Source organism: Buteo buteo, chromosome 6 (genome assembly GCF_964188355.1).
Source record: "Buteo buteo chromosome 6, bButBut1.hap1.1, whole genome shotgun sequence".
Lineage (NCBI taxonomy): Eukaryota > Metazoa > Chordata > Aves > Accipitriformes > Accipitridae > Buteo > Buteo buteo.
In genome coordinates this window covers 43,180,891-43,208,679 of record NC_134176.1, presented here as the reverse complement: position 1 = coordinate 43,208,679, position 27,789 = coordinate 43,180,891, and the positions used below count along the sequence as shown (strand labels likewise).

The following is a 27,789-nucleotide window of genomic DNA, read 5'->3' as shown; positions in this document are numbered from 1 at the left end:
CGCGCCGGCTCGGTGTGTGAGGGGCGGGAGGGCGGGCGGTGTCTCGGCCTCCCCGTTACAGATAGCCCTGGTTCGCTGCCGCGTTTTGGGTCTGCGGCAGTTAAAGGGGCTGTGTGTGTGTGGGAAAACTATGCAGCTTGGCTTAGGGGGGGCGTAGCGCGGTGCTTGAGCGCCGGGCCGGGCCCGGTCGGCGGCCTCGCCTCCGGTAGCGCCATGGATAGCCGGTGCTATGGGTGTGCGTCCAAGTTCTCTGTCTTCAAGAAAGAGGCAAGTGTGGCTGAGGCGGGGGTCAGGACCGGCCGGTCCCGCGGGTGCCTGCCCCGCAGTGCGAGGGCCTGAGAGGGGAACCGGGGGATCGCCTGGCCCGGCGCCGAGGCACGCTTCCCGGCCAGCATCGTAGCGTTGTTGTCCTTGCTTACTGAGCTCTCGTGGTGCCTAGTTTCAATGTGTCTTTAAATGTGTGCGATTACTGCAAAAAAAAAAGGGAAAAAAAAGTCATTGGATGTCCTCCCTCTACCCCAATAGTCGGTCATTGTCACTGAGAATTCGCACACACGCACACTTTATTATACCATGGGGCGAAATGGTGTCCCTGCTTCCAGCAGGAGTTATGTGCTGGTGCTCGAAGGCTCTTGAGAGTCTCCGTATCTTCAGCAGCAGCTAATGGTACAGTTCTCTTAGAAAATCAGCGTAACCCCAGCGTTATTTTTAGTGCACCTTGGCATAGGTGTTGTTCCTGTGTACAGCCAGCTAGAGCAATGGGGTGGGTGTCTATGGTGACTAAGTGATGAAGCCCTGCCCTGCGCCTCTCTTGTATCTCCGCAGTGTGGATGCAAGAACTGCGGACGGTCGTTCTGCTCGGGCTGCCTGAGCTTCAGTGCTGTTGTCCCCCGCTGTGGAAGCGCTCAGCAGAAGGTGTGCAAGCAGTGTCATGGAAAACTAACTGGGTAAGATGGGAGTGTTTCTTCACCCAAAGACAGTGTCCTGCTTTGTGTCTTCATTTTGCATCCCAATGTTGTGTTGCAGATTTTTGCGTGAGAGCTTTGCCTTGCACTTGTGCATGCACACTGCGTGTACCCTGGAGTTTCAAGCCAGGCCATTACTGAACTGCTGTTACGTGAGCTGTGCAGTCCAAAGATGGAAGTCAGGATTTGTGAGGCTGTTCTCTGTGATGACAGGGTAGTCTGAAAGAACCAGGTTTAAATCTTTATGGATGGACACTGAATGCCTGTGGCTATCTTAGCTAGATGAGACCAGGTTAAGCCCCACTGTGTTTTTGCCCAGAAATCTACAGCCCTTTGAAAGCACTGCCAGTCTTTTCAGGTGTGTAGTAGTTGAATAGCCTGGCAGTAAGATATTCAAAGTGTTACTACCTCAGTGAGCAAACAGTGACACAAATCCTCATTGGAGGGGTCTCTGCTATGTGTCGCCTGAAGACTTAAAATTTTGTAGCATAAAATTGGTTTGCTTTTAAAAGAAAAAAAATATTTACAAACATAAACTGTAGATTGCCTGTTAAAAACAAAAAAATGTAATTCAGTAGCAGTATGGGTTATACACGTGAAAAAGTAAGACAAGTGCAAGTGTACACCAGAACCACTCTCTCAACCAATTCTTCTGTGTCCTATTCCTTCTCTTGCATTTCTCTTACCTCTCATCCCCACTTCTCTCCTATAGCAAGGAATTTTCACCAGCAAATGGGGAATTTTCTGGCTCAGCAGGTGTCTAGAGGAGAAGAGGCTTTTGTTAGCAGAGGTCTTAATTTCAGAAGCACTGACTCATGAAAACACTGTGAGCTATTGATGGTGAAAATACAGTATTCGGTCTTTCCGTTTTGAAATTTTCTGATTGCCTTTTACAAATTCAAAGCCATTAAGAAAACAGGGCAGCCTTTCTCCACGTTTCTTTTTTTCCTTTTTTTCTCATCTGTTTAATATCAGCACTGTAGAGTTACAGCAGAAAAAAGTCACCCCTGACTGGATAGCAGGTAGATAATACCCATAGGCTGCAGCTCTGTAAGCTGCATGTATTGTTCTTCATGCAAATAGCTTTCAGAACTGAAACCTTAGAACTGGAAAGTGGTCCAACAATGTTGCATTCATTCGTTACTATACAGGCCTTAGCACAGCACAGATGTCTTTGTAGCTGTGACTTCTAAGAATGAATAAAATATGCTAACTACCTTACGTAAGTGTGTAGTTTAGCAGCTCAACCTGAATATAGCAAAGTAGAAGATCGTTACACAAGATGTGTTTGTGGTGTGCAGCATTCAAGTGTGCTAGAAGATGTCATTATGATACTGTTGGTTATATAATAATTTTTATAACGTTTTGTTTAGCTTGTGCATTATATAATTGTGTATTTGTTGCATGCCACAGCTCCTTTCAGAGTATTCTGCTGCATGGAAGCTAATTACACTGAGAGTCTTAGCTAATTACTCTCTACTTGCTCTCTGAACTGGGAGGTGCAGGCTGTGGGAGGCAAGGGTATTTCAGCCCCACCTCCTTTGGATCACTGGTGACCACATTAAATCATATTTTGTCCAGATGCAAAACAAATGGACCAAAGGACTAGAAATGAAGTCCCCTGCTGTCCCAGGCAGCTATATTATTTTAATCCCTTCCATAAGCTGATCGCTGTCCATATTAATGAGGTTATGAAAGGGGCTGTACCAGGAGGTTGAGGAACGTATGCTGATTCCTCCTGAGTTGAGAGACTAGATGATTGAAGCATTGCCAGTATCCTGAGTTCAGAGAAATCGTTATTTTTGTCTTCCAGAGAGGGATCTCAAAGCAGTTCAGCAAAGTGGTCGCCACCAGAAAACTACAAAAAGTGAGTTGCACTTGCCAATCGGACAGTTGTTTCTGCTGCAGAGTAGCCTTTCAGGCCCTCTCTCCTCTTCCCCTATAGAGACCCGCAAAAGTGGGGGTTGTGATGTGGGTGTTTGCTTGTTCAGAGTTAGATTAAGGGTGGAGCTTTTTGTTTTGTTTTTGGGTTTTTCCTTTGTTTGTTTGGGGGGCTGGGTTATGTGCTCTTTTAAATAGACTCCTGAAGAGCCACCTGTCTATCTTTATCTGTGACTGATGGGGGTTGGCTTGGAAACTGGAACCTGGTGGTGAAATGTTTCTTGTCTCCTTGGAAATGGTACCAGGTGTGCTGCTGCTGTGAGCTAAGGTTTTCCTTACGCTTGGGAGTACCTCATTGTGCCAATATGGGAGACCCTAGTACAGGAGGGAGTGGTTTCTGTTCTGTTCTACACTGATGCTCTTCAAATAGCCTGTTGGGTTCACAGGGGATATTTTCATATCTCAGGGTTTAAACCCCTGTTCTCAATTGTCATGTCTTTTTTCCATCCTTGTCACAGGCGTGTAGCAGCCTTTGAAGCTAAGCAAAACCAGCTGAAAGAACAACAGAAGGCAGCTGCAAAACCCCCAGGTCAAGCAGGCTCCAGATACCGGGGGCTCTCAAAAGAGGATAGAGCTATTGCAGAGAGACTGGAGAGGCTCAGGGAGGAAAGGAAACCGAGTGAGTTTTGGAGGATACTGGAGATATTTTGGGTGGGAACACTGCTGCTTGGGAAACATGGAACCTTGAGGGAAAGGGAAGTGCTGGGCTTTCAGAGCCTGCCTTTTTAGGGAATTGAAGGGTTAACATTGGGCAAAGCATCCATGTCCTGCTGCCACAATGGCCAGATTCTACAATTATTTTAGATTAATGTTCCAGTTTCTTTTTACTTATTGGGGTTTCCCTTGAAACTACTTCTCAGTTTTGGGGCAGTATCTTCCCTGTAAAACCGCTTTCTCATTTTCCATTTTGGGGGGTAAAAGGCTGTGTCAAGCCCAATAGGAGCAGAATGAAATGAGGGTCTTTGGCCAAACTGTTTTGCAGAAGGTTTCCTGTGGGTCATTGTGCTGGGCAACAGCAGTGCCAGTCTCTGTGAGATTATGTTCTGGCCAGCCTTGCCTCACAGAGGAGAAAAAGGACTTTCATCCCAGTCCACAGCTGTCAGGTTCTGGGATAGCCTTGTGGGAGAATAAACTATTTAAAAAATGATATGTGGTCTCTAAAAGGGAAAGAACACACTGCAAAGTGGTTACCTGATTATCACAGAATCATTTAGGTTGGAAAAGACCTTTAAGATCATCAAGTCCTACTGTAAACCTAACACTGCCAAGTCCACCACAAAACCATGTCCCTAAGCGCCACATCTACATGTGTTTTAAATACCTCCAGGGATGGTGATGCAACCACTTCCCAGGGCAGCCTGTTCCAATACTTGATAACCATTTCGGTGAAGAAATTTTTCCTAATATCCAATCTAAACCTTCCCTGGCTCAACTTGAGGCCATTTCCTCTCATCCTATTATGTGCTGGGGGAGGGAGGGTTTCAGTCTGATATGCCTAGGATTACGTTAAGAGCTGTGGGAGCAATGGACTGTACTCTCTAAATGACACTTGTTTCTCTGCCTATCCCTAGTATCCCGAGTCAGCTGATTGCCAAATGACATTACCCTCATACTCACAGCTAGGAGATAAACTGTGAAGGAGGCAAGGACTCGGGGGAAAAAAAGGATAGCATTTAGTGTTAGGGTAGTCTCCAAGTCACTGCAGTATGACCCCCCTTTCATGTCAGGGGCCGAGGGGGGTTTTTGCTCAGGTGTTCAGAGTCTGATTCCAGAAAGAAATACAATTTTAAGGAAAAAAAAAAAAGTGAAGCCTTTTGTTTTCAGTAATAATCTCCTCCCTTGCATTATTTTGAATTGCAGAATCCATCCCTACTCAGGCTGAGATTGAAGCTAGGCTGGCTGCCCTGAAGGAGGACTGCTGGGGACCTGTTCCATCCACGCAGGAAATGGAGGACCGGTTGGCGGCCCTTCAGGGGAGAGATCCTCCTTCCCAGGCTCCCAGACCTGTAAGCTCCCTTGGCTCTTTAGCCAGCAATGTATTCTGAGCTGACACAGTAAGTGGTGTCCCAGCATGTTAGCCATTCTCCCTTCTTCAGCTTTTTTGTGTTCAGGTGGCTCCCTTTAGAAATCTTTGTTTGCTCTTTGTGTCATTGCTTGAGAAGCAAATGGCCAGCCTTTACCAGTTCACTGCTTCAGTTTGAATGCAGTATGTTCCTTTATGTCAAATGTAGTTCATGTGTTTATTTTTAGCAATAGATGTTAAGTTTTTTCCTCTCAACCCATTTTTATACCTAAGTGGTCTGATATTTTTTCAGAGCTGTTTGTCTGTGTTTGGGGCTTATCAGCCCTGCCTTCTTATTGTATCTTGTAGTTGTTACTGCATTCCAGCTGGGCAAAAATCCTGTTAATTATTCCAGAAATGGAAGCACACAGTGGTTAGTCTGAGACTGCAGAGGAATGAGTAGGATATATGCTTTCAAAGCCTATATAAATGATCTTGTCTCTGAGAAATCATTTCCTCATGCTCCTTTTTCAGCAGCGCTGCACACTCAACTGTTATCACAGGCCTCAGTGGGGCTGCTGGCTGGCACTGTTGAGGATGGCACTTTATCTACATTGGAGGTAGCGGCATAGCTGGGGTTGGGACCCAGCAGCATGTACTCCTATACATTCAGCAGCACTTTGCCTTGTTGGCTTGACTGCTTTTAGAGTTGTGCACATTCAGCACCTCTGAGAATGAAGCCCTGAAAGTCTTACACCAGATAACTGTGAGCTGAGAATCTCAAGATCAGGGGATGCATCTTTTTATTCTGCTTTCACCTAGGGTGATCTTGGTTACCAAACTTTTCCTTTGATTGAGTATCCCACTTTCCTCTCGTTTGCCTTTTCCCATGCCCTCCTTTTTTCTTAGGTACACCAACCTCCTGATACCAGAAGTCTGGTCCAGCAGACAAATGACCTGTTAACTCAGCTGTCTGAGGAAGTTGCCATTGATGAGCATTATAGACCAAGAGTCCAGCCTCAAGGTATCTATTTTGGCTTCCAAAGACCTGATTCTGTCTAATAATGTATGTACTATAGTGAGAATGGAATATGTGCCTCCCTATCTAGCTTACAGGTGAGCTGGGTGTCCGGTTTGTCCTTATCTCCCCCTTATGATTCCCAAATTGACCAAGAACAGCCATCTGACTCCATACTGGGTCTCATTGTCTTTGCTTGTTCCTTCTTCTCAGGGTTGTATTATTCAGATTGCTCCTCTCTGTTTCTCTAAGGTGACCCTTCCCTGGGGAGGAGCTGTTGCTAACTCCTAACAAACCTGTGCTCTGTTACAAAACATCGGAATCTGGGATACCATTATCCTCCTAGCTGCGGTGCTTTCTCTGTAATCTCACTGTAAACCACAAATTAGTTTGCTTTCTTCTCTTCGTGTACAGCGCAGACCTACTGCGGCATGCCTTCTCCCATTATTACCCAGATTAATGGAGAGCAGCGAGCTGCTCTCATACCATTGCTTTAGTCGTGTTGTCAGTGCCAAAGGACATTGCTGCTGAATCACCAGCATATTCTGTCTGTTTGCAGCTGTTAGTAGCCAAAGTTTGAACGATCTCAATCGGGAAAATGAAGATTTTGTTTGTCTTGAAAATCTGGACCCAAGACAGCGGGAGGAAGAGAAGAATAAACTTCTGGCAGAAGCTGCTGCTGAGCTGCGGGAAGAGAACACTAGGCAGGAAAAGATCCTACAAGTTGCCAAGAGACTGGCAGCACTCAGAGGCGAGGACCCAGAGAAAGGTGGGTAGCAGACAAAAATACAGTGCCAAGAGAGGAACCAAGTTCTTGTGACAGTTTCTTTTCTGAGAGGTGTTTATCCATTTAATTCCTCTGTTCTGCAAGAAACAGACTGACATTTGGTTCTGTCTGTAAAGTACAGGTTGGTTCATCATGAAATCAGTATGAAAGATCTTAGTTGAGGGTAAAGGCCAGAGCTGTAAGGTCAGACTGCTTTGTCTTGCACCCTTCTTTGAGGTAATTCTAGCATACTCTGGTGAGGTTAACAAAGCTTTTAAAAGCAAAGCTCTGATTTTGTGGGCATTTTTTCCTTCCCTCTTCCAAATATTAAAAACAAAGAGTAAGGCCCTGTTTGAGGAGTCCCCATCTGAAAAGGATCTGTCTGTGCCAGAGCCAGAATGCCAAAAGCAGCTCACACCACCAAGGATTGTCTGTGGCACATAACTGGGCACAAGGTTTGAGGCAGGTGTGGGACATAATCTCCTGTCTCTTGCTCCTGCAGTTACACTGGAAACCTATAAACTGCCTGACAGTGATGAGGAAGTGGCTGAGGAGGAAGCCATTCGCAGAGTGCTAAAACAGGTCAGAAGTGGCAGCGGTGGCCTTGTTTACCTTCCTTTCAATTATTCCCAGTGTGTATGTTACCTGGTGAGCGTGCAGAGGATGTGTTTCTGTTCCTGGACAGAGTTTCATTCCTTCCCCTCCTAGTGCTTTTCCAATATTAGCTCCCATGGGCCATTCAGCTACATGCGATTGACATCATTACTTCTAGTCTGTCACACTGTCTCTCATTCACGCTTAGTGTCTCTTTATGGTGCATGTCTGCAACCCCACTCTGCTGGTACTTCCTTACTTCTTGTTTCATCTTTTCCCTCACCCAGCTAGAACGTGGATATGTGTGTGCTGTTTAGCACAGCTTATGCCTAGTTTTCTCTCTAAAGTGTCTGTGAATTGTCTTGCAGGCAGACATGAGCTTTCTGTGCTTAAGTTTCTGCCTGATTACAGACCACACGTGTGTGATTAGCATGGTGTTGAGGGTCTGCTGATAGCTGCACTGCAAAGCAGAGTGTGTTAGCTGAAGGTCTCTGCTGCTACACTGACTGTTCACAATGTACACACAGTGTTCAGAGTGCAGAGCAAGCTCACATCTGTCTGGATAACACCAGATGTATTTAGACTTGTCATCTCCCATTACTGCATGAGAGCAAGGAGAAGGCCAGGAGATTTAGAGCCTAGAATGAGGTTCCCAACTGTGTTTGAAACAAGAGGCTTCTTGCTTTCTGTTGTTACCAGCTTGCAGAGGAAGCAGCCCTGGATGAAGCAAGTGGATTCAACATTCCTCCAGATCAGACCACACAAGCAGGAGCCTCACAACAGAACCTGCATAAGAAAGCGAAGCAAAAGGTCAGTGAGCTGGTCAGGATCTCTTGGAATGACATATTCCAGGGTCTCAGGACAGTACAGTTCTGCAGCAAAAGTTTGTTCTGTCCTAAGCTTGATGCAGGAAAAAAAACCAACAACCAGCTTCTCCAGAGCAGACAAGCTGAAGTGGCTCCTGCAAGGCTGACCAGCCCTGAGTGCAGCTGTGAGTCATCCTTGTACTTTTAAAAGGAATTGCTCCCTGGAATACAATTCCTTTCAGGCTGGCTTTCTGCTGAATGGGATGGTGTCCTCTAAACCCAGAGAAGTTAGCAAAGACCTTACAAGATGGATATTAGAGAAGGGATTTTTGACTCACCAATATAATTAGACCAAGGCGGCCACGATCTAGTACCATACAGCTTGAATCAGGGTAAGTGGGAGGTTTGCCAGTGCTTTCAGCATGCGCGGAATAGGACCTCTAGATGGTAATCAATTGTGTGTTCTCATATAATGTCAGAGGAAGGAATTAGTAACAAGATGTCCTATGCTCAGAATGGAATCCAGCCTATTATGGAAATACATACACCTTCTCTAAAGTATATTACAAGAATTAAATGGACCTGTGACTCACAGACACCTGACAGGCCTGTCCCCAGTGGAAGAAATTATTTAATTGTAAGCATTATTGAAAACATCCATCTCATAGGTATGCCACCTTGCACTTCTGGGATTACTGATGTAAAAGATAGTGCCATCTTACTGCTGTTGTGTTAGGAAGCTGCCTTTGCCAGTGTCCAGGCACTGTGTCCCAGTGTGTGTATGGCTGTTCAGTTCCACAACAGTTCTCTGTAAGACGGAAGGAGATTATAGATGGCCTTATGGATAGATTTTAGATCATGATTTCAGAAGATCTTTTTGGCCCAACCTCAGGTAGAAATCAATAGTAGGGGCCTTTTGGCAAATCATGTCCTTTGTCCCCCAGTTTTCTTCTACAATAGGTAGAAAACAACTCCCCACTGCTTTTCCTTCCCACATAAGTGCTTTCAGCAAAACTGCTTGATCGCTTGCTTTTGCAGCAGGGATTGTCTATCACTTGGTATTGCTGTGGTGCCTGCCAGAAGATCTGGGCTTCATGCCCTTAACGCCGTATGGACAATGTTGGTGTATATTGCTGTAGACATTAAATGAGGGGGAATACCTGTTTACCTTCCGAGCAACATAGGTTCATGAGCAAATGATAGGGAGTACCTTGGGTTTTTATTTAACAATCTAGATACATATAGAGCCTATCCTTGTGCTCTGGGCAAGTTCATCTCACAAACTTAGAATCAACAGAGTGAACTATAGTACATATGATATGTCATTGTGGCCATCATGCATTACAGTGAAAGCCCTGTATTGTCTCTGCTGGGGTTTGAATTCTGTGTATCTGTTTTCTTTCTGAATTAGAGCCAGATTCCCATCACCACTGCTCTTGCCAGGGCAGATGACAGTGATGAGGATGAGTTACCCTGGTGCTGTATCTGCAACGAAGATGCCACTTTGCGCTGCCATGGCTGTGACGGGGACCTCTACTGCCAACGCTGTTTTCGGTAAGTCTCACAATTCCTCTTGGTCTGAGAGGTGGGTCACAGGTAAGCTTGGCTACTTCAGTTTGTTCTTCCCATTGGGCAGAAAAGCAGGCAGTAGGAGGGAAGATTTGAGAAACACAGATCTTAGCTGAATGCTAGTCATTATGGAAATACTTTGGATGATCAGTAGTTATCCCAGGCTTCAGGGACTAAACTGGTCCTAGACAGAAATGTTCTGTCTGTGCTGCTCCAGTGCATGTTTGGACACATTGTCTGAGTGTTCTCTGGGGCAGCTGATGTGCTGCATTGCGTGGGATGGGATAAGTGAGACCATTGTTCAGTGACTCCTATGGCTTGTTAATGACATTGATGGATGATCTTGGCTGGATTCCCACAAGAGGAGAGATCAGATAGTAAAAATTCCTGTGGCTTTTCCTAGGTTGAGACTCTGCGGTCTTAAACCATATAAAAAAATATTTTTGAAATATGTGTGGGTGAGCCTTTTTTCCTCAGTCAGGCCTTGCAGCAGCTATAGTCTTGGTTCTTAAACATCTGTAGCTTTATTTTTGACAAAAAAGTTGCATGTATCAGATTTGGAGGGTTAATTCCTTTGAATAGAAAGCTGTTCCTCACAGCTTGTGTGGCTTCTCTTTTTCATGCCTCAAAAGTATTGGGTAGTTGGCTGTGTTCTCAGATTAGTGCTGGATGACATTTAGACAGCAGGATGCTAAGAGTCTGGTTGGGATAGTAAGAGATGCTTTTGTGTATATTCCATCATTTGCTGCAAATGTTTTTGTAGAGAGATGGAAAGGGAGTTGGCGGGGAGAACATATGAAAATGGTAAGAGGACGTATGACTGGCAATGATAGATGATTAAAAACAAAACAAACAGATAAAAGAAACAAAACAAACAGATAAAAGTATCAGACAGCAAACATCAGTAAAAGCAGAATCAGCAGTCTGGCAGGTAAGTGAGTATATCAGTTGCATGCTGCAGATGCAAGCTTGTGTCTTACTCAACACTGCCTGCTTCTGAGCATGGTTAAGACAGCTGCCAATACACTGCATTTTAGCCACAACAGTTATTTTTTGGAGTTTTGTGCAGCAGACTGTCATTTTGACTGCTATCGTAGGAGTTGCTAATGCACCTGGGAATCACAGACATGGTGCTGAAAATGAGCCACCAGTTACATGAATCTCTCAAAGAGGGGAAGAGATGGAGACACCTATTGTCATTTCCCATTTCAGCAGGCAAGGATGAGCAGAACTTTCCACAAAGTACCTCAGAGGTTTCTGTTACAAGCAAATATCTAAAGTAGTCAGTCCATGTGGCTGCCAGTCAGGTCCTCACAGATAACCCACGGGATAGGTTTCTAGTTAAGGGCTGCTGGGAGACATCTTCTGCAGTGGCTAAGGGTGAGTACTGTGCCTGAGTATTTACTTCTGACTGCACTTTGTGTTTGCTTTTCAGGGAAGGCCATGATGAGTTTGACCTGAAGGACCACCACACCTCCCGCTATCAGCTTCCTTGCAAGTAGAAGTGATCACACTCTTCATGGGTAGAAAAGGAGATGGAGAATGGGAAACAAGAGGAGTCGGCCAGATGGGAAGAGTCCAAGTGGATTTGCAGCCAAAATGGGTGATGTTTTGGACAGTTAAAGGATATGCTGTAATCTGAGAGAGGTTTGGAGGATGTGTGACTTTGTCCTCACAGATACAACCAGCGAAGTGCAGGGTTTGCTGTGCATGCTTGGGGATAAATGAGGACATGATATGAGGAGGTGGATACAAGTCTATAAATACAGACGGTAAGGCAGTACGGGTAGCGGTAAAGATGTGTGTTTAAGGCAGTACTGACTGGCTGCTAAGTAACCTCCTGCTTTTGCTAACAGCTTACACACTGATTCAACAGGCAACGAAGCACTTTGCACTAAGAAAACTGTCTACGTCGTGATCACTTGTGTGATGAGAACTTCCAAAGCATAATAAAAACTATTTACAGAGGCCTGTGGTTAAAGTCTCTCCTCGAAATGCCTGATAGCCCTTTACAAAACGTTGCCGTCTTGTAATGGTATGTTAGTCCTAGTGGCAAGTGGCTTACGGAAAGAAATGAAGGATCATGAAGTCATCAGAAATGTTTCTGTGGTGAGGCTGAAAAAGGTGCAGGGGCTACTCTGCCTTGATGGGCAGTGTTGCTCATGTACTTGAAATGAAGGATGCTTTGTAAAGGTAATCTGCTACTTATGCACAGCACTGTGATCTGCAGTGGCTGTGCTGAGGTTCCGTGTGGTCTGCAAGAGCAGTGTGTTAGTCTGGAAGAGTTGTGTATTAGTCTGAAAGCAGGGTTTGGCTCTTTATTATTTGGTTGCCTGGTAGGATAAAGATGTTACCTGTGTGATGCTTTTTATCTGGTTATGAGAGAAGCTCAGTTTAATATGCTCATATCCCTCCCTGGAGTTGGTCTAGATGCAAGTGGCACTTGCCAGTGACCAAAGCACCCAGAATTGCTTCAGATACCTGACTACACTTGCCCTAAATTGGCTGTAATATCCCATCAGGATGCGCTCTTCCCAGGACTATAATGTGACTTCCAAGAGAGCTGTCTAAGGTTGACAAATTCCAATGGCAAAAAAATCAAGGATTTGCCTTTGACAGGGAGTTTCCAATGAATCTTGCCTGTCTGGTTTGATACTGCCGCTCCCAGCTGTCTGCCCTGCCCCTCTACGTAAAGTCACAGCCTGTGTAGGTGAGTTGACAAAAACAGTGCACCTCGGCCGCCCCTGGTCAAAGCACAGCAAATAAATTAAACTACTGCTGAAGACGGGTTTGTGTTAACATGCTGGACTGGATCAGGCCCTTCAACAGAAACCTGTATCAGACAGTATAGAATAGCAATACTGCAGGTTAACACACTAAAAATTGCAAGTGTATCTGGCAGTGCCATCAAAACTCTTTCTTTGTTAGGAGGAGTGGCAAAACCTGACTTCTGTGGAGGATCTTCTTTCTCCTGGCAGTCCTTGCTTCACCAGTGCCTGTCCCTTTGGGACACATAGATAGGAAAACTACTTGAGTTGTTCCAGTGCAAGAGCTCACAATGAGCCCAGTGTTACACAATTTAAGTAGAGAGTTACTGCCCTGAGGAGCTTGCAGTCTTAAAAATGAAAACAAAATGCTGTTTTGGCTTTGTGTTATTGTAGGAATGACACTTTTTCATTGCTATTTGACCTGGATAATTAGTCTGATAGCAAGACAGCCCAGTTCTGTCTTAGGTTAAATCCTTTGTGTTTTACATGTACAGGAGAAGATGCAAATACCTCTTCTTCTATCTCTTCTAAGACTGATCCATTCCTTTGGGCTTCAGCCTGTGTCCTTTCTAAGCAGTTAGTAGACATTTTAATTCTTGCTTTACAACTGGTTGTTGTTTGTGTTTTTTTTTTTAATATCTTGGTATGAGCTGGTGCATTACTTTCAACAATGCTTCATCAGCCACAGCCAAACTTTGAGCTCCTTGTGCAGTTAGGCAGCCTGTGTCTTGTAAGCCCTGCCCTCTTCACATCAGTGGAAAAGGAGCAAGTTACAGCCGGAAGCAGTTTATTTAGTTTCCCAGATTGGGTTCTGTGGGGTCATCCCAAGGAATCCAGAAATGCACCCAGCCCAATACCTGAAATAGAACTTAGTCATACATGGAAGAGTCTCTTCAGTCATACACACACATGCTGATGCTTTCCCTGCACCTCTAATGGACATTTTTGTGGCTGCTGAGCTTTCTGCATGTAACTGGCCATTTTAGTGGCAGCCCAATCACTTTCCCCTGGAAAGCCATTCCCACTATAGCTGTTGCCTCAGTGACCTCCACGTAAGAGGGGTATCTAGATCAGCTGTCTGCAGGAAGCAAACCTAGCTGAATCTGTTATTGTGAAATAGGAATGCTGTATGACCTTTAAGTGGGCAGTGTACTTATAGCTGCGTTGCTTACTCCCTGTCCTTGTCTTTGAAAAGGTGCTGGTAAACAAGTAAAGATACTGGTAAACAATCAGTTCCTGGCAGGCCAGATCAACTTCAGTCATAGGACTGAAGAAAGCTTGGTATCTTCAAGAAAGAGATTCAGCTTCTTTGCTTCTGTCTTTGTAGCATGCCATGAAGGCACAAGAAGATTTTCTTTCCCTCTCAAAATGTTTTGTATGTGAACAATCAAATGTACGCTCCAACCCAACAAGAATTCAAAATAATGATAACACAACATTGAACTCAGATTAGCTTACCAAGAGAGGTCTCGACTTAGTTAAACTGCATTAACTTGCATTTGCTGTGGTTCACAAGCATGCATGTTGCCTCAAATGCTGTAACATGGTCATGTGTCCAAATGTAGCAGCCAGAATATTTTTAAAGGCAATGTAAGTGTTGATCATAACTAAGGGAAAACTGCATTAAAGGTTATTTTATACACCTTCATAAACCTTCAGTTAGAAAAGCACATGAACTTTCATCCATTCCCGAGTTTTCTTGGTATAATCAAGAGGGCAAAGTTCCTTTAAAGAAACATTCTTACACAGTATATATATACCAGACATTACAGCCTTATGCTAGTGATAGTGCTGTGAAACAGCAAAGTTAACTGGAAGCTGTTTGTAAAAAAAAAAAAAAATATCTAAACAAACAAAAAAAAACCCCCAAGCCCCAAACCAATCAAAAAAACCCCCCAAAACCAAACTGAATTTAGTCTGTCCTTATGGTCTAGGCTGAGAACTGCCAAAAAGTAAATAAAAGCAAATATTATTTATTTTTGCAAAATAAATAAATACAAAAAAAGTAGTATTATTTACTACTTTTAAAAACTAAACAAAAAGAAGTTGCTCTGAATGCCTTGCATTGCTTTTTCTTTTGCACCAGTGAGCTGAGAAATCATCTAGCACTGGCCATGTCTTGCTTTGTTCCCCTTGATCACACTGTGCTCATTTGAAGCGCTCTCATGTGGTAGTGATGTCCTTATGTATCAGAACAAACTGCACATCATAGGGGCTGCAGCTTGGTCTTTTTCTGCTACTTGCAGAATAAGCACAAAGACAACTTCTGTCAAGCAGACTTTCAAGAACCTGCTTTTTCCTAACAATGTCTGCCTTAAAGCATAGCCAAAATTTCTTTTTGCATCACTCCATATTGAGGGAATACAGAACAATGCCCAGGGTGGAGAAAATCTCTCTCTTGGGCCAGAGGAGAGCCATCTCAGGTCTTTGTGCTGTCACAGCTCAGCAGAATAAAATCAACCCTCCTGGTAGGATACATAGTTAATCTGGACTCCTATGCACTAGTGTGCTGCAGCTAATTACAGCTCTAGTTCAGGACACAGCTCATGGCCTGTCCACATAGATCTTCCACCTGAACTTCTGTTTGAACCTAGTCTGTTTTTAACAGTGCTCAGAGCTCTTTGTCAGTATGCTTTATATCTCCTCTCTCAAGGGCTGTGATATGTCTTAGCAGGTGTCAATCCATGAGCAATGCCAGATCTACAACCAGCACAGCTCTGGATTTATTTTTTTGTTATTTTGCTTACAAAGTTGAGATTTCAGGAGGGCAGGCATGTCCTATTATCCCCTTATTAATCAAGAAATGGCATGTCCCTAGAGCTACCATAGATATATATGGACTTGATAAAGAAAGACCATTTCTCCAGCCTAGTGGGTGAGGCTTAGAGCCTCTTGGAGCAGCCTTAGGACAAGGTATGAGCTGCATGGCTTGCTAACTTCCAGGAGGCTGTCGCATACAAGAACAGCATGTGAAGGGAAGCCAGCCCTTACATCACAGTTAACTGCAGCTTGGATTTTGTCCTCTCAGAGATGTGCACAGCCCCCAGCTTGTTCACTGACACTTCTGCTAGAAAACAGGAGGGAAGCAAAAGGTAATAGTCATCACCCTGGTACTGATAAAAATGAAAAGACTAATGTATTTAAGATATTACTGGTCCAGCCCAAGAGTTCTTGTTTGTCTTTGTTAGCTAACCTGCATGTCCCTTTTGTTCCGAAGTTGGCCCCTTCTGTTACTGTCTGACAAAACATTTACTCAAAAGCTAGCCTTGAATATACTGGTACATAGGCCGCCCTCCGCATGTGACTCAGCAACTCATCTCTTGTGTTTGAGTGGCAGGCATGAGAGCATAGGGGCAGGACATAATGTGAGAGTCTGCTCTGCCTAAGCAATCAGCCTCCATTTGCTGTCTTATTTCCTAGCCACATGTGTCAAGTTACTGACTTGCTTAGAGGCTGGATGTAGTTTCCTCTGTATTTTTCCAGCCACATGTTAGTTGTAGCCAGAAGAGTTTGTGCAGCAAGGCAATGTGTCCTACTTCCCATTTGTGAGACCTACCTGTCTGCAAAAGATGGTCCCTGCAGGGAAATTGGGAGCAGGTATTTTTTCACTTCAGTTTTTCTTTAGTGTCTAAAAAGAGAACAAAACCAAGCAGTGCACAGCTGGTTTTCTCTGGTTTAATATACAAAATAAGCATTTTTCCAACATCTTTTTAAATGATGAGAAAAATCATTCCCAGACTTTGCTCCTTTAGAAGATGCTTCTAAATCATTAAGTCCTAAATTCCACAAAAAGGGAAAACAATCTCTCTTCCATTAGCCTTAGCAGCTGTTTCACTAACTTCCCCTTAAGTAGACCAGGTGTACTCAAACATTTTCCTTCCATGCTGCTGTATATTTTCTGTCCAACCTTCATGAATAACAGAGGCTTAATAAGACTTACAAAGTACGTGCAATGCTGTAGAGTCAGGTACAGCAGTAACAAGCAGGAGATCACAGCTGGGTCCCAGCCAGACTGAAACAGGGTGCAGCTTAACAGTAACTGATTTTCCATGTTGATGAATGAGTGATAACCAATGCCTTGTTTTCCTTGCAGTGGACGGAAAGAAAGAAGTCTCAATGAGCTCCTGAGAATTGTATTCAGTGCTCCTCAGCCAGCATGGAAATTCCTAGAGGAAACTAAAGGAAGGACATCTTGTCCTGTTCCCCAGGTTAACATGCCCTTTAAGAATCAGGAAGATATACAGTCTAGCTCCCTGCTGTGTGCATAGATCTGGAAGGAGAGGAGACTTCAAACCACTGGTACAAAGTTCACAAACTCAGTGATGTTTCTCAATAACAGTAAGTCCTAAACATACTCTGAAGTGATGTTGCTGATCCTGGTTTTTGTGGGGAAGATACACGTTTTCTTGTGACCAAAGCTGGGTGCTCCATGTGGACAAGGTCATTTCTTCTGAGGATTGGTGACTCTCCGGAGACCTTTCAATCGACTAAGCAACTCCGTAATGAAGTCCTACAGTGAGAATGGGTTGAAGAAGGATGTCATGTTAATTCCAGTGCTCTCCAGCCCAAAGAATACTATAGCACTTGCATTATTGCCACATTCACCTTCATGTTGAGCAGAAACCAGAATTTTGACATGTATTGAGGAAACCTATCTTTTAGCTTAGGAAAGGAGACCTTTCAATGGATGAGAAGGATCTAAAAGCTCCTCTACTTACCTTCCCCTGTCTCTCTCTGGAGCAGCCATGTTTACATTCTCCTCAGGAGCCAGCCTGCCCCTCTTCATCCTAGATACCTGCTTTTTCCACCTTGAGATGACCTCAGGATGCTGTTGTCCTCTGTTAGGTTCCACTGCTTCCTGTTGCCACCATAACCTCCTGCCTACTTCTACTGCCCTCCCAATCTAGGGCAAAGCAAGTCATCCCTCTTGTTGAACCTGTAAAGCTCCATGTTGTGGATTGCAAACCATCTCGGAGCTGTGCCAATTCTACAAGGAAGTGGCTGGCAGAGAAGAGGTGGAGCAAAACACCCATAGCACTAATGATAACCTGGAGCAGGGGTTAAGGACAAGCAGAGCAGATAGATGAGCAGTTAATGGAGATAAACCCTGACTACTTTGCTGACACCACCAAGGACTATGAACTAAACTGGACCATCTGGTTATTCCAAGCAGAAGGCAATGAGACTAGTGCAAAATTTACCTTCTGCATGACAAGTAACATCACAATAAAGGAGTGTGTAGCCTTTCTTCACCCAAAGAGATAGCTACGTGTCCTTGTAATTAGGCAAGGTCACTGGAAGTATTGCAGCTTGTTACCATCTGTGCTGTGTGGAAGCCCAGCTTCCTCACTTGGGTGGGTGATCAGGGGTTGCCTGTCACAGCATGCTCTGGAAGGAAATGCCTAGGATCATACATACCTTTTCAGTCAGTCCTTTCACAGGAAACTGGTTTGTTTCCTCTGTCTGCTTTCTGCAGATAGGCTGCTGTGATCTTTCAAGGGCCCTGGATTCAAGATCACCAGGGTGAAAGTACGTATTCTTGCCAATGGGGCAGCAGTATCTGACTGTAGTTAGCAAGTACCATGCTGTCCTCAAGACACTTTCATGGCTCATGAATCAGTAGAGCAACCTCTTTTCAGTTATCTCTCTGGGAATGCAGGGTTCTTGCCTAAGATCTGAAATTCAAACACTCTGAGAACTATTTCCCTATTGCCAGCCTTGTCTGCTGAATCCCTGCTAGGCAACTATCTGTAATGATTGTTACAGCAGGGTTTAATTTCAGTGATAGTTGTGCATCCACCTCATTTTCTGTATGGTCATCACTTTACAGCTACATAGGCTCGACAAGATGTGGAGACTGATGAATGATATCCAAGCGCAGTGTTCACATGCAATGCGTGTGACTGAAGCAGTGATGGGGGACTCCATTTTGCACAGGTATGCAGTGCAGTGAAGGCAATTGCTGTGCAGTGCATGCAATTGCTGTGCAGTGCATGCAATTGCTGTGCAGTGCATGCAATTGCTGTGCAGTGCATGCACTACACTGCAAAGTATTGGACTCCTCTCCTTTGGACATTGTGAGAGCTTGTGGGATTTCTTTAACTCTCTAACTCAAAACCAGTACTTGTAAAGTTCACATGGGGAAAAAAACCCCACACGTGTAAGACTAACTTGCATGGCCACTGCTCAACTATTATCTGCCCAATCCAATCTAAGGGCCATCCTACAATCTTGTCACTCAAAACACTAGAGTGGTTTAAGCTACGAATGCATTTAGTTAACAGTGTGCAAGATGGTTACATGAGCTGTATCACTGTCTGTAGCTTTTCTACACTGAGAACCAAATGGTAACTCGGCCTGGTCAGCTTAGGATGTCCAAAACATGGAATGAACTTTCTTTGGTTGTAAAGTATAATTCCTTATTTGCTCCACTCCTCTGCCTTCAGATCACCCATGTAGATTTACATGTATTTTTCTAACACAGCAGAATAAAGTGGCAAACACCTCCCTTCGGGAATTAAACAAATCTGTGGCATCACATTAGGCACAGTGATATCTTGGCTACTCAGCCAAGCAGCAACAAAGACACACTCTTACAGCACAGTATAACACAGACATTGATGGTGCTTCACTCACCTCTGTCGGGCTGGCACACTCATGGAGGATTTCCTAAAAAACAAGAAGAATCATTTTAATATTTTATGAGTTGACCTATTCTCCCCTCCCTACAAAAAGGTTATATAGTCTTAGTACATTTGACAGGCTAAGACGGAGGCAAGTGTCATGCAACACTGTATATACATACTCTGTACCCCACACATCACTACTTTCCTTTATGTAGGAAGTCCCTAACTTAAAGTCACCAAGTCCCTCTATCTGACCTGTAGTTTTAATTTCTGTTCTTCATTAGGGACCTCCAGGAGATCTTCAAGATCAATTTGTGGTTCAGGAGCTGCTGCCTCTGTTTCCTCTCTTAGCTAAAAAAAAAACCAAAAAACCACAGTTAATAAACCTTCAAACTTCTAAGACATCTAGAGGCCATCTGTAAAAAACTGAGCAGCTGAGAAGGAACTAGTTACAATAAAACTATGCTGCAAAGTTGAGGTCAAGATATAAATTGTCTCAAAATAAGGAGATTCTTACAAAGAGGGCATGGATTCCAGCCCCTCTGTGGTGTCTGCTGCAGCCGCACATCCTGATGTACACATTCTTTATCTTTCCCCACCTCCACACTTTATACCACTGCTCAGGGATCATTGTCCACCATGGGAAGATCCTTTCAAGAATATCCAACTGCAGTTGCCAACTGCAATGCAATGTAAACCAGCCAGGGACAACCCTCATCTATGAAGAGTGTGCACAAGCATTCATCAAACAGAAATCCAGCAGGCTTAATCTTAGAGAGGCACAGCTAATTCAAGGAGATTTTAGGCTTTTAGGCTAAATATATTCACATAATTGGTATTTATACTAAGCCTTTTTACAGTAATGGAGAGAAAAACAATTACGCTTTTGAAAGGCCTAACAAAATTTTGCCAGCTTTCTCTAACAGACATGAGAGGGATATAATAGTCTCCTTTAATGTAAGGGAGACCCCAAGCTTTGGTGATTGGAGTAATAATCTTGTAATGCATGGGGGCGTTAGCTGGAAACATTTGTAAACTTGATCACAGACACATTTTAGCTCCACGTGTCTCTACAAGACTATAAGGAAAGCAGGCTGTGGTTTCCAACGTATTTGTAAAATGAATCTTTGACAACACAACACTAGTGATACTTTAACATAGTAATCAGCAGAATCAGGATACTGAATAAACAGTGCAGCACCTGATTGCTGGGTAGCATTTATAGATGTATATGTAAACCATTAAACAATATAGGCAATACTTACAGGAAAAAAAGAAACTTGTTCTGAGCAGTCTCTGATACCAAGCCAGAGAGGAAGTAGAAAACCTTTGTTAGCTTTGTTACATAGCTAACTTGACAATAAGTAATAAAACAGAGTTAAATACATTGTACTGACCCACACAGCATTTCTTCTTAAAAGTAATAGATTTCATATGACTGTTTAGACAACAGGTGTTGATCCAGCCTGACTTTGTCTCTGGCTAAGAAGCTAAATAGGCCAGGAGGGTGAGACAGGGTAGGAACTCCCTGTGGCTTTCTGGTCCTAGTACAGATGGTGTTCTGGCTTCCACGTGCAGGGAATCATCTTGAAAACCAGAACTGTTTTGTTGCAGAAAGCCTCATGACAGTAAATAGCATAGCTTTCAGATTACCTGTATCAGGAGGCAATGTTTGAATTAACCTTGCTGGCATTTGAATCTGCAATGCTGTTTTTTGTGTCTCTGTCACACGGGTTTCTGGAAGACCCTGAGGAACATTGCACTGCCAAGGGCAGGTGGAGCAAAGGAAGAAGCTGGCGAAGAGACAACGTAATGGAAGTCGATGGATCCAAGGAAGCCCAGACTAGCAGGGCTAACTAAATAGTCTTGCCACAATGCACAAAGGAGAGCAGGAGGACCTGCTAGACACCTGCTAATGTGTCCAGTAATGCTAAAGTAATTTACTGTGGCACATATATTTATTTGAAAAGATCCTATGTAACCCCCTGTTGTACCTTACTAACAGTCTCTGACCTGGCATAGCATCACGTACGCAGTTCCTGGTAGCAACCTGTTGTGCTGGAGAGGTGCGAGCAAAGGCAATCCACTGGCAATCTGTTCCTGTAAGGGCATGGCTGGATTTCTCACTTGTGCCTGCTGGGATTTTGTAGTAGGGAAAAAAATAGTCCCTTTGAGCAGCTACTCTGGTGACAGTAAACAGCTCCTAATTCTCAGAAAACCAGAAGTGGTAACATAACCTGACTTGTTTTTCTGACATCTTTACAAGTGTACATCTGTAGACTTGGGCAAGTAAGAGTAGGACACAGGGAACCTCATCTCAGGTCATGTTACTGGTGGTACCAAGTGCTTCTCATCTATTTAAAAAAAAAACAAACCAAACCTTCTCTTTAAAACTGCAATAATTCCCCAAAGGGCAAGATGTTCTGTTACTCAAAGCAGCAGCCATTCTCCTTGCTTATCTCTAGCAAATCTCAACACTCAGGCTAAGGGCTCTCTGAACTGAGCTACGAACCCCAGGGACAGTCCCTTAAATGCCGGTGCAGGCACGGTTGGCAAGCAACACAGTCACTGCCTCTGTTCTTTTGAACAGCCTTCAGTCACCAGGACCACCACTCTAGCACTTCGCAGACATGCTGAATTTGCCTGACTATGTCTAGAGATAACATCTGCTCCTATGTAGACTATATAATGTTTCATATATATATGTGTCATATATGTTCAGATACAGCTGAGAATTTATTACTATCATTTTATGAACTATAGAAAACAACTGGAAATTCACAATTAAGTCTTGAAAAGATTATGAACTTTTCATCCTTTGTCATTTTTACTAAACAAGCTATAAAATTGTTTGGGAAGTCTAAGAACGTTAATTAACAGAACAGGAGCAGTAATATACTCATGTTCAGAGGACTCATGCATTTGCGACAGAAGATAAGACCTTTTTCTCTGTGTTTGCTTTCTGCTGCATGTTCTTTGCGTATAGCATAAGTTAAAACAGAAATTAACTATTTTTCCCTCCCAACATGGCATGAGAACCTGGTACGTTCCCACAAATACCAAGTAGGAAACAGTCACGCAGAAAATTATGATAATAATGATGATGATGATAATAATAAACAACAACAGCAACAACAGTAATAAAGATAGCCTCAGAGGCAGTTCCTGAAGTTCGGCTCTTCAGCCACGGAGCTGATACCGTTCTATGGCTCTCAGGTCCAGAAAATCAGCCTGGGCAGGCAAAGCTTCTCTGTACCATCATGGCATATAGCACAAAAACCGCCTTTCCTGGGCTGTTCTAAAATGTCCACTTCCACTGTTGATTGCAATTTGAAATTGCTGATGCTCAGAGTGGAAGGAAGACTTTAAGCAATCATCAGCTCTTTTTTCCTTGCATCTCAAAAACGTGCTTAACGCTGTGCTGGGGTGCAGATATGAAAACAGGGCAGAAAGGCTTGACAGTTCATTTAGTCTGTCCCTATCCCAGATATGAATAAGCTGTTTTACACAATTTGTTAAACCCATCTACGTCTTCTGTTGAAGATGTACTGGGTCGTGAGTCAAGAAAGCTATGTTCTTTTACTGCATCAGCCATTGCCCTACAGATAAAAGCAAAACCCTTAGTCAAGATATTTAAATGGGTTTAAGACCATGATGTACAACGTGGGAAATCCTTTCACCTTTTCCTGTACCACACTCCAAAGAAATTATCTCAAACATGGAAAGGCACTATCCTGTCTGAAAGCTCCCTGTGCAAGTGCCATCCCTCTAAGCACAAAATATAAATAGAAGTGATACTACCAGGTTAAAATTTCAGTGTACCCAGCCAGTGCTGGAACTTGTCACACCACCCTGAAGAAAAAATGTCACGTACCCTGCAACAGCTCAAGTAAAGGCTGGTACCATTGGGGCGCTGGACCTAGGCACCCCTGCGTCTTTCTTAGTGGGACAGCTCTCAGATAGGCAGGAAGAATTTAGGAGGGACTGTTCCTGGTGCAAAGGGAATCTCAGGCAAGACAGACAGCTCTGGGGACTTGTGACGATGAAGCCATAAGATCTCTACATTTGAGCATGTTTGGTTTTTTTCTTTCTACCCCTTCTAGCAGTACTGTGTGCAGACTCTGCAGCTACAGACACAGCATTATCTGGGGCATCTCACTCAAACAGCAGCTGTAGCTGCACTGCTGTGACCGAAAGGAACAACGGTACGCTGATAACTCTAACCCAGCTAGCGTAGATACTGCTGGCAGCAGAGCCACTCACCACATGGAGCTCAGCAGCAAGAAGCATCCCGGGTGTGTATATCTCTCTAGGTTCTGCTACTCGTGCTGAGCAATAGCTACAGCCCCCAGCAGGTGCAAAACTGGGCAGTTTAAAGCTGGTTGGATTGTATCAGTGCAAGCTTCTCTGACTGCAGACACACCAGTCCGAGAGAGCGCTGTAGCAAGTGGCAGTAAGGTACGTGAGGAAGACTGAAGATGAGAAGCTATTTCCAGTAAGGCAGAGCAAGCAACCTTCTGTCCCAGCACACAGGGCCTCCAGTCCCATCCACCTGATGAGCGAGGGGCTGGTTTGCCCCAGCTACTCACCCGGCATTGGTACAGCTCCTGCAGCTGGCTGTTGATCCATTCCTCCAGGTCTAGCCAGCGCTGTAGGTCCTTGCGGTTGTACTTGATGGTTAACTTGCCCAGTTTCCTGTGTGATGATTCCTCCCCAGGTTTCTCTGGCGTCTGGAAGGTCACCCGGGGCAGTGCACTGGAGTTGCTGGCCATGCTCACTGCTTCCTCCTCCTCCTCCTCCTCTGACAGCAAGAACTCACCTTCCCCTGGGCTCCCTGGCTCCTTTTCTCCGTCTCCTTTAACCAACGCCTCTCTGCAGCAACCAGTGGCTCACAGCACAGGCTACCCACAGATGCCAAAGGCGGGCAGCATTGGTGGTCCCAGGGGGAGAGGTGGGGGCGAGCAGATGGCGGGGGCCGCAGCCAGGCTCTGCAGGCAGAGTTACAGCCGCCGATTCTTGGGTTTCACCATCGGCCCCGCTGACAGGAGCGGGGAGGCAGGCCGGCAGAGGAGTTGTTGTAATAACATCTGTTGTTAAAAGAAGCCAAGCGAACCAGGGAATTGATGAACCAAGTTTGTTAATATTTAACTCAAGTCAGCTCCAAGAGGTGGGGAAGAAGGAGGTTTTAAATGACTGTTTTCCTACAGGCCTGACTTACGTGCATGTGCAATTCCAGAGGGCTGATCCATACATAATGCATTGAATCCTGCTGCGTTCAAGCTCCATGAGCCTTTGTAAACTACTTTGCCTACAGCTACAGGGCGTAGCTCCCATTGAATTGGTGTATTTGGCATTTTCCAGCTAAAGCACTGGACCCAGCACAGATAAGGAGAAATGGTCTGGAGTCATGTGGCTACATCCCCTATTTTGCAAGAGTGGGAATACTAGGTCAGTGACACCACAAGCCAAACTTGGGCTCAGCAGTCCCCTTTTACATTGTTCTACAATCTGTAAATTTATTCCAGCTCTCTCAAAAATTTCTGTAGAAATCCCAGCGGCCTGAATTTGAGATCATTTGAGCAAGGTGCTTCTGAGATAAAACAAAATACCTATGCTTTTTTTAAAAAGAAGTATTGGACATGATGACCCTGCAGGGGAAGGCCTGTCTAGGGATATAGCACTATCTCCTTTCCATAGAAAAGTATTCATGGTAAACAGGTTCACCTGCTGAAGCATCATAAACTGCTATTGTACTATACGTTATCATTGCTTGGTTTACAATCTCTTTCTTACCGGAAGACAGGTTAAAGGTCTGCAGCGTTACTGCCCTATGCCATTTTAGAAGGATACAGGTGAGCAGCACTGTTCAGAGGAACAGAAATTGGGCTGGCTGCGTTTAAGGGGTGCCAGGGCACTGGGACACCTGCATTTGCTCTAGGTGCTGCATCACACCTCTTCATTCATCTGTTCCCAGAGCCCTCCGGTGACCTGCCCAGGGACCTGCCCTATCGAACGGACAAACCAGCTGAGAATCTCCATCATGAAGTAGATCCAACAACCCCTATCTCATGGTTTACATGGAAAAACCAAGTAATTCTCTGCTGCTCCTGGCAGCCAAGGTACTTCCAGTTTGGAGACCAAGAGCTAGAGAAACCAAGGGAAAAGCAACCAACCTTTCTCCCTCGATAGCTGCTGCTGGGCAGCATGGGGCAGTCTGCAGGGGGACTGGTCTCCTCTGGAAGTCATACCCAGTCCCACTGCCAAAGCCACATTCGTGTGCCCAGAGGGATGATGGTACAGCCTGGCAGCGACATCTTGTACACAGGGTGATAGAAAAATGGGCAAGGCCATTCCAGCCCTTCTTTTCATCCTGAATTTGAGCAAAAAATAAAAGCCTTTTCTGATGGAAAACTCCACAAAATGCTGATCCTGAAACTTGCTTCCACATCAGTGAGGGATAAAGTATTAAAGTATACCTGAAACTGATATAATCTCCTCTGCTTTTCAGACAGCCTAAAATCTCTATTCAGAAGACAGCTGTCAGCTATTTAATTTAAGCAGCTTTACCCATTTTTCCTCAGTGTTTGGCTGTATCCTCCCTCTAATCTCACTCCTAAAACTATCTTATTTAGACCAAAATTTCCCAGAAAAATCCATGTTGTGAGAGGCTCAGAGCATATTCAGTGAGTGCAGATTCTTCAGAGATTCTTAACTGTTAGAAACCTTGCAAAATCCATTGAATGTCCTCTAATGTGTTTAAAACTATTGACTTTTCAAAGGTTAATTAATATGCTGGCCAAACACAGGCGGATTTTCACAAGGTAACTCTGAACCGCAGTGCGCACGCTGCCAGGTGTCAAGTTCCTGTCTCCAAATAGAAGTGCTCTATTTTGGTGTTGGAGGACTAACATTTTTTAACAGTGGAAAATAACCTCTATTTTCTTTGGTCCCAAGGAACTCCAGCCAGGCTGGCATTAAGACCAGACAAAGAGGACCAGACTTACAAGAGATGTTACCTGGCATCCCTGAGTCAGTCCAAAAGTTTGCAGCAGCTGAAGGGTTGGCAGGGAAGTTGCCCGCTTCTTCCATCCCCTGTGCTGACTCTGGTGCTCTTCGTTGAGCAGTTCAGTTCAACTCTACATGAAAGATGGGGTTTGCCCTGTTAGTCTTCTGCCAGCATAGTTGAATTTCTGAAGCACAGGATCCTGAGGTCACAGGATAGGTGTGAGGAAGAGGGAAAGGGGAATATAACCTTCCATAATGGCTCTTCAAACACCTTGAGCCGCTGCTGACTTGTAACCTCGCTTCAGCGTCAGCAATGCGCTGAGACACCACATCTGAAAACGTCCACAGGCAGACTCGCCCCACCATCCGTACTCTAGCGACAAAGTACCAAGCAGACCCTGGTGACCTCGTGCTGCTCTGTCAGTGTCACCCTACGATGGAATAAGACACTCAGAAGGGGTTGTCAGAGGCCCTCTCGGGAAAGCTGCAAGCCAAAATGAGCCAGGTTACAGGATGTTCGTCATACTGCTTTGGCTTATATGATCTTAGTCATGAATTCTTTATTTACAGATAAAGTAGGCCTCCAGTAATAAACTATTTTAATCTATCATTAAAGCAAGAGGAAGAAGCAAAAAGCGTGCAAGACCACTCTGGGAGGGTGTGGTAGCAGTTCCTGCAGGCACAGGACTGGGTGCCTCATACAGGGCAAGTGATATTGTCCCCTTTGAAGGCGGCAGCATCTCCTGGGGGTGCACAGGCCACCTGCAGTGCTGGTGAGTGCCAGCTGCCGCCAAACAAGCAGCAGCTGCGTGACTCTTTCCACAGCACTGCATCCCGTCCTTGCCTCGCGTGACGGCAGATTCAGGTGGCCAAAGCAACAGAAGGACATCCACCAATTTGTTTGGAAAGGCACAGCGGGGGGATCTCAGAGATCTCGGGCATGGCTGGGAGATGAGATCTTATTTCGAGCTAGTTATCTCGCCTTATAGCCTCGTGCATACAACCTGGACCAAAATTTCAGAAGTGGACATGTACTTGGGCAACTAAGTCACGTAATCAGACAACCTGTTTTTTTTTCACAAGAGCTGCACACATGTAAGCTCCAATGGACCTCCTGCTGCAGTTGCTGGTGATCATGTCCTCTGCAAATCTGCTTATTGTTTATGTAGGTGAATAAAGGGGGTTTAAATGTGGCCAACACGTTTGAGCGTTAGACTGAAACACCGCGCCTCAGTTTCCACGTGTGTGACCTGGGGTCGCTGCTCCTCCAGGCCTGCCCTAAGAGTAAGGTTCTCCCTCTGAGAGGAGGGGGGGATTCAGTACTGTGGAGTTGGGCTTTTGTGACTGCCTTTGGCCCCAAAGAGGGCCACCAAACCGAGCTGAGCATCTGCATCGTAGTGCTAAGCAGCTGTGACACTGATCCGGGCAGCAGAGCAACCGAGTGCATGAGGCAGATCTGGTTACGCTCCTCTGTTCTTGAAGCTAACAATCTCCATCCCACACCTGTGACTTAAGCTGGTGCTTCTCTTTCTCTCCGAGCTGACGACTGTGGTGCGTTCTCAATAATTCAGCAGGGCCCCAGCTCATCTTTCCAGAGAACCAGGTCGGCCCCTTTCCCTTGAGTCCCAGCCTAGAGAGGAACATTTCCCTTCCAGACAGCCAAAAGCCACTCTCCACCTGTTTTAGAATATAATTACTTTCCCTGTGGTTGCAAACATGATAGTTAACA

The 27,789-nt window shown here is 44.7% G+C and overlaps 2 protein-coding genes across 4 annotated transcripts; one reads left to right on the top strand and one right to left on the bottom strand.

The window, feature by feature from the left end:
• Window positions 1-18: 18 nt before the first annotated feature.
• ZFYVE19 (zinc finger FYVE-type containing 19) lies at window positions 19-16,735 on the top strand. Of its 3 annotated transcripts, none has more exons than XR_012650794.1 (12): window positions 19-267; window positions 826-947; window positions 2,779-2,832; window positions 3,365-3,525; window positions 4,767-4,912; window positions 5,818-5,932; window positions 6,486-6,695; window positions 7,195-7,274; window positions 7,986-8,096; window positions 9,504-9,646; window positions 11,097-11,433; window positions 16,523-16,735. XR_012650794.1 is itself a non-coding variant. In XM_075030733.1 (11 exons), exons 1-11 carry the CDS (start codon window positions 214-216, stop codon window positions 11,161-11,163), a joined length of 1,263 nt encoding a protein of 420 aa, XP_074886834.1. In that variant the 5' UTR covers window positions 19-213; the 3' UTR covers window positions 11,164-14,515. The 3 variants fall into 3 exon arrangements, 1 of the variants encoding a protein (XP_074886834.1); XR_012650793.1 differs by having other exon boundaries at window positions 11,097-13,005; window positions 16,523-16,621; XM_075030733.1 differs by lacking the exon at window positions 16,523-16,735 and having other exon boundaries at window positions 11,097-14,515.
• A 122-nt stretch (window positions 16,736-16,857) lies between these two features.
• On the bottom strand, window positions 16,858-24,575 carry PPP1R14D (protein phosphatase 1 regulatory inhibitor subunit 14D). Its single transcript, XM_075030735.1, has 4 exons — window positions 23,645-24,575; window positions 19,311-19,406; window positions 19,066-19,098; window positions 16,858-16,939 (listed from the first exon to the last, which is right to left on the bottom strand). The coding sequence occupies exons 1-4, from the start codon at window positions 23,825-23,827 to the stop codon at window positions 16,871-16,873; spliced, it is 381 nt and encodes a 126-aa protein (XP_074886836.1). The 5' UTR covers window positions 23,828-24,575; the 3' UTR covers window positions 16,858-16,870.
• Window positions 24,576-27,789: the final 3,214 nt, after the last annotated feature.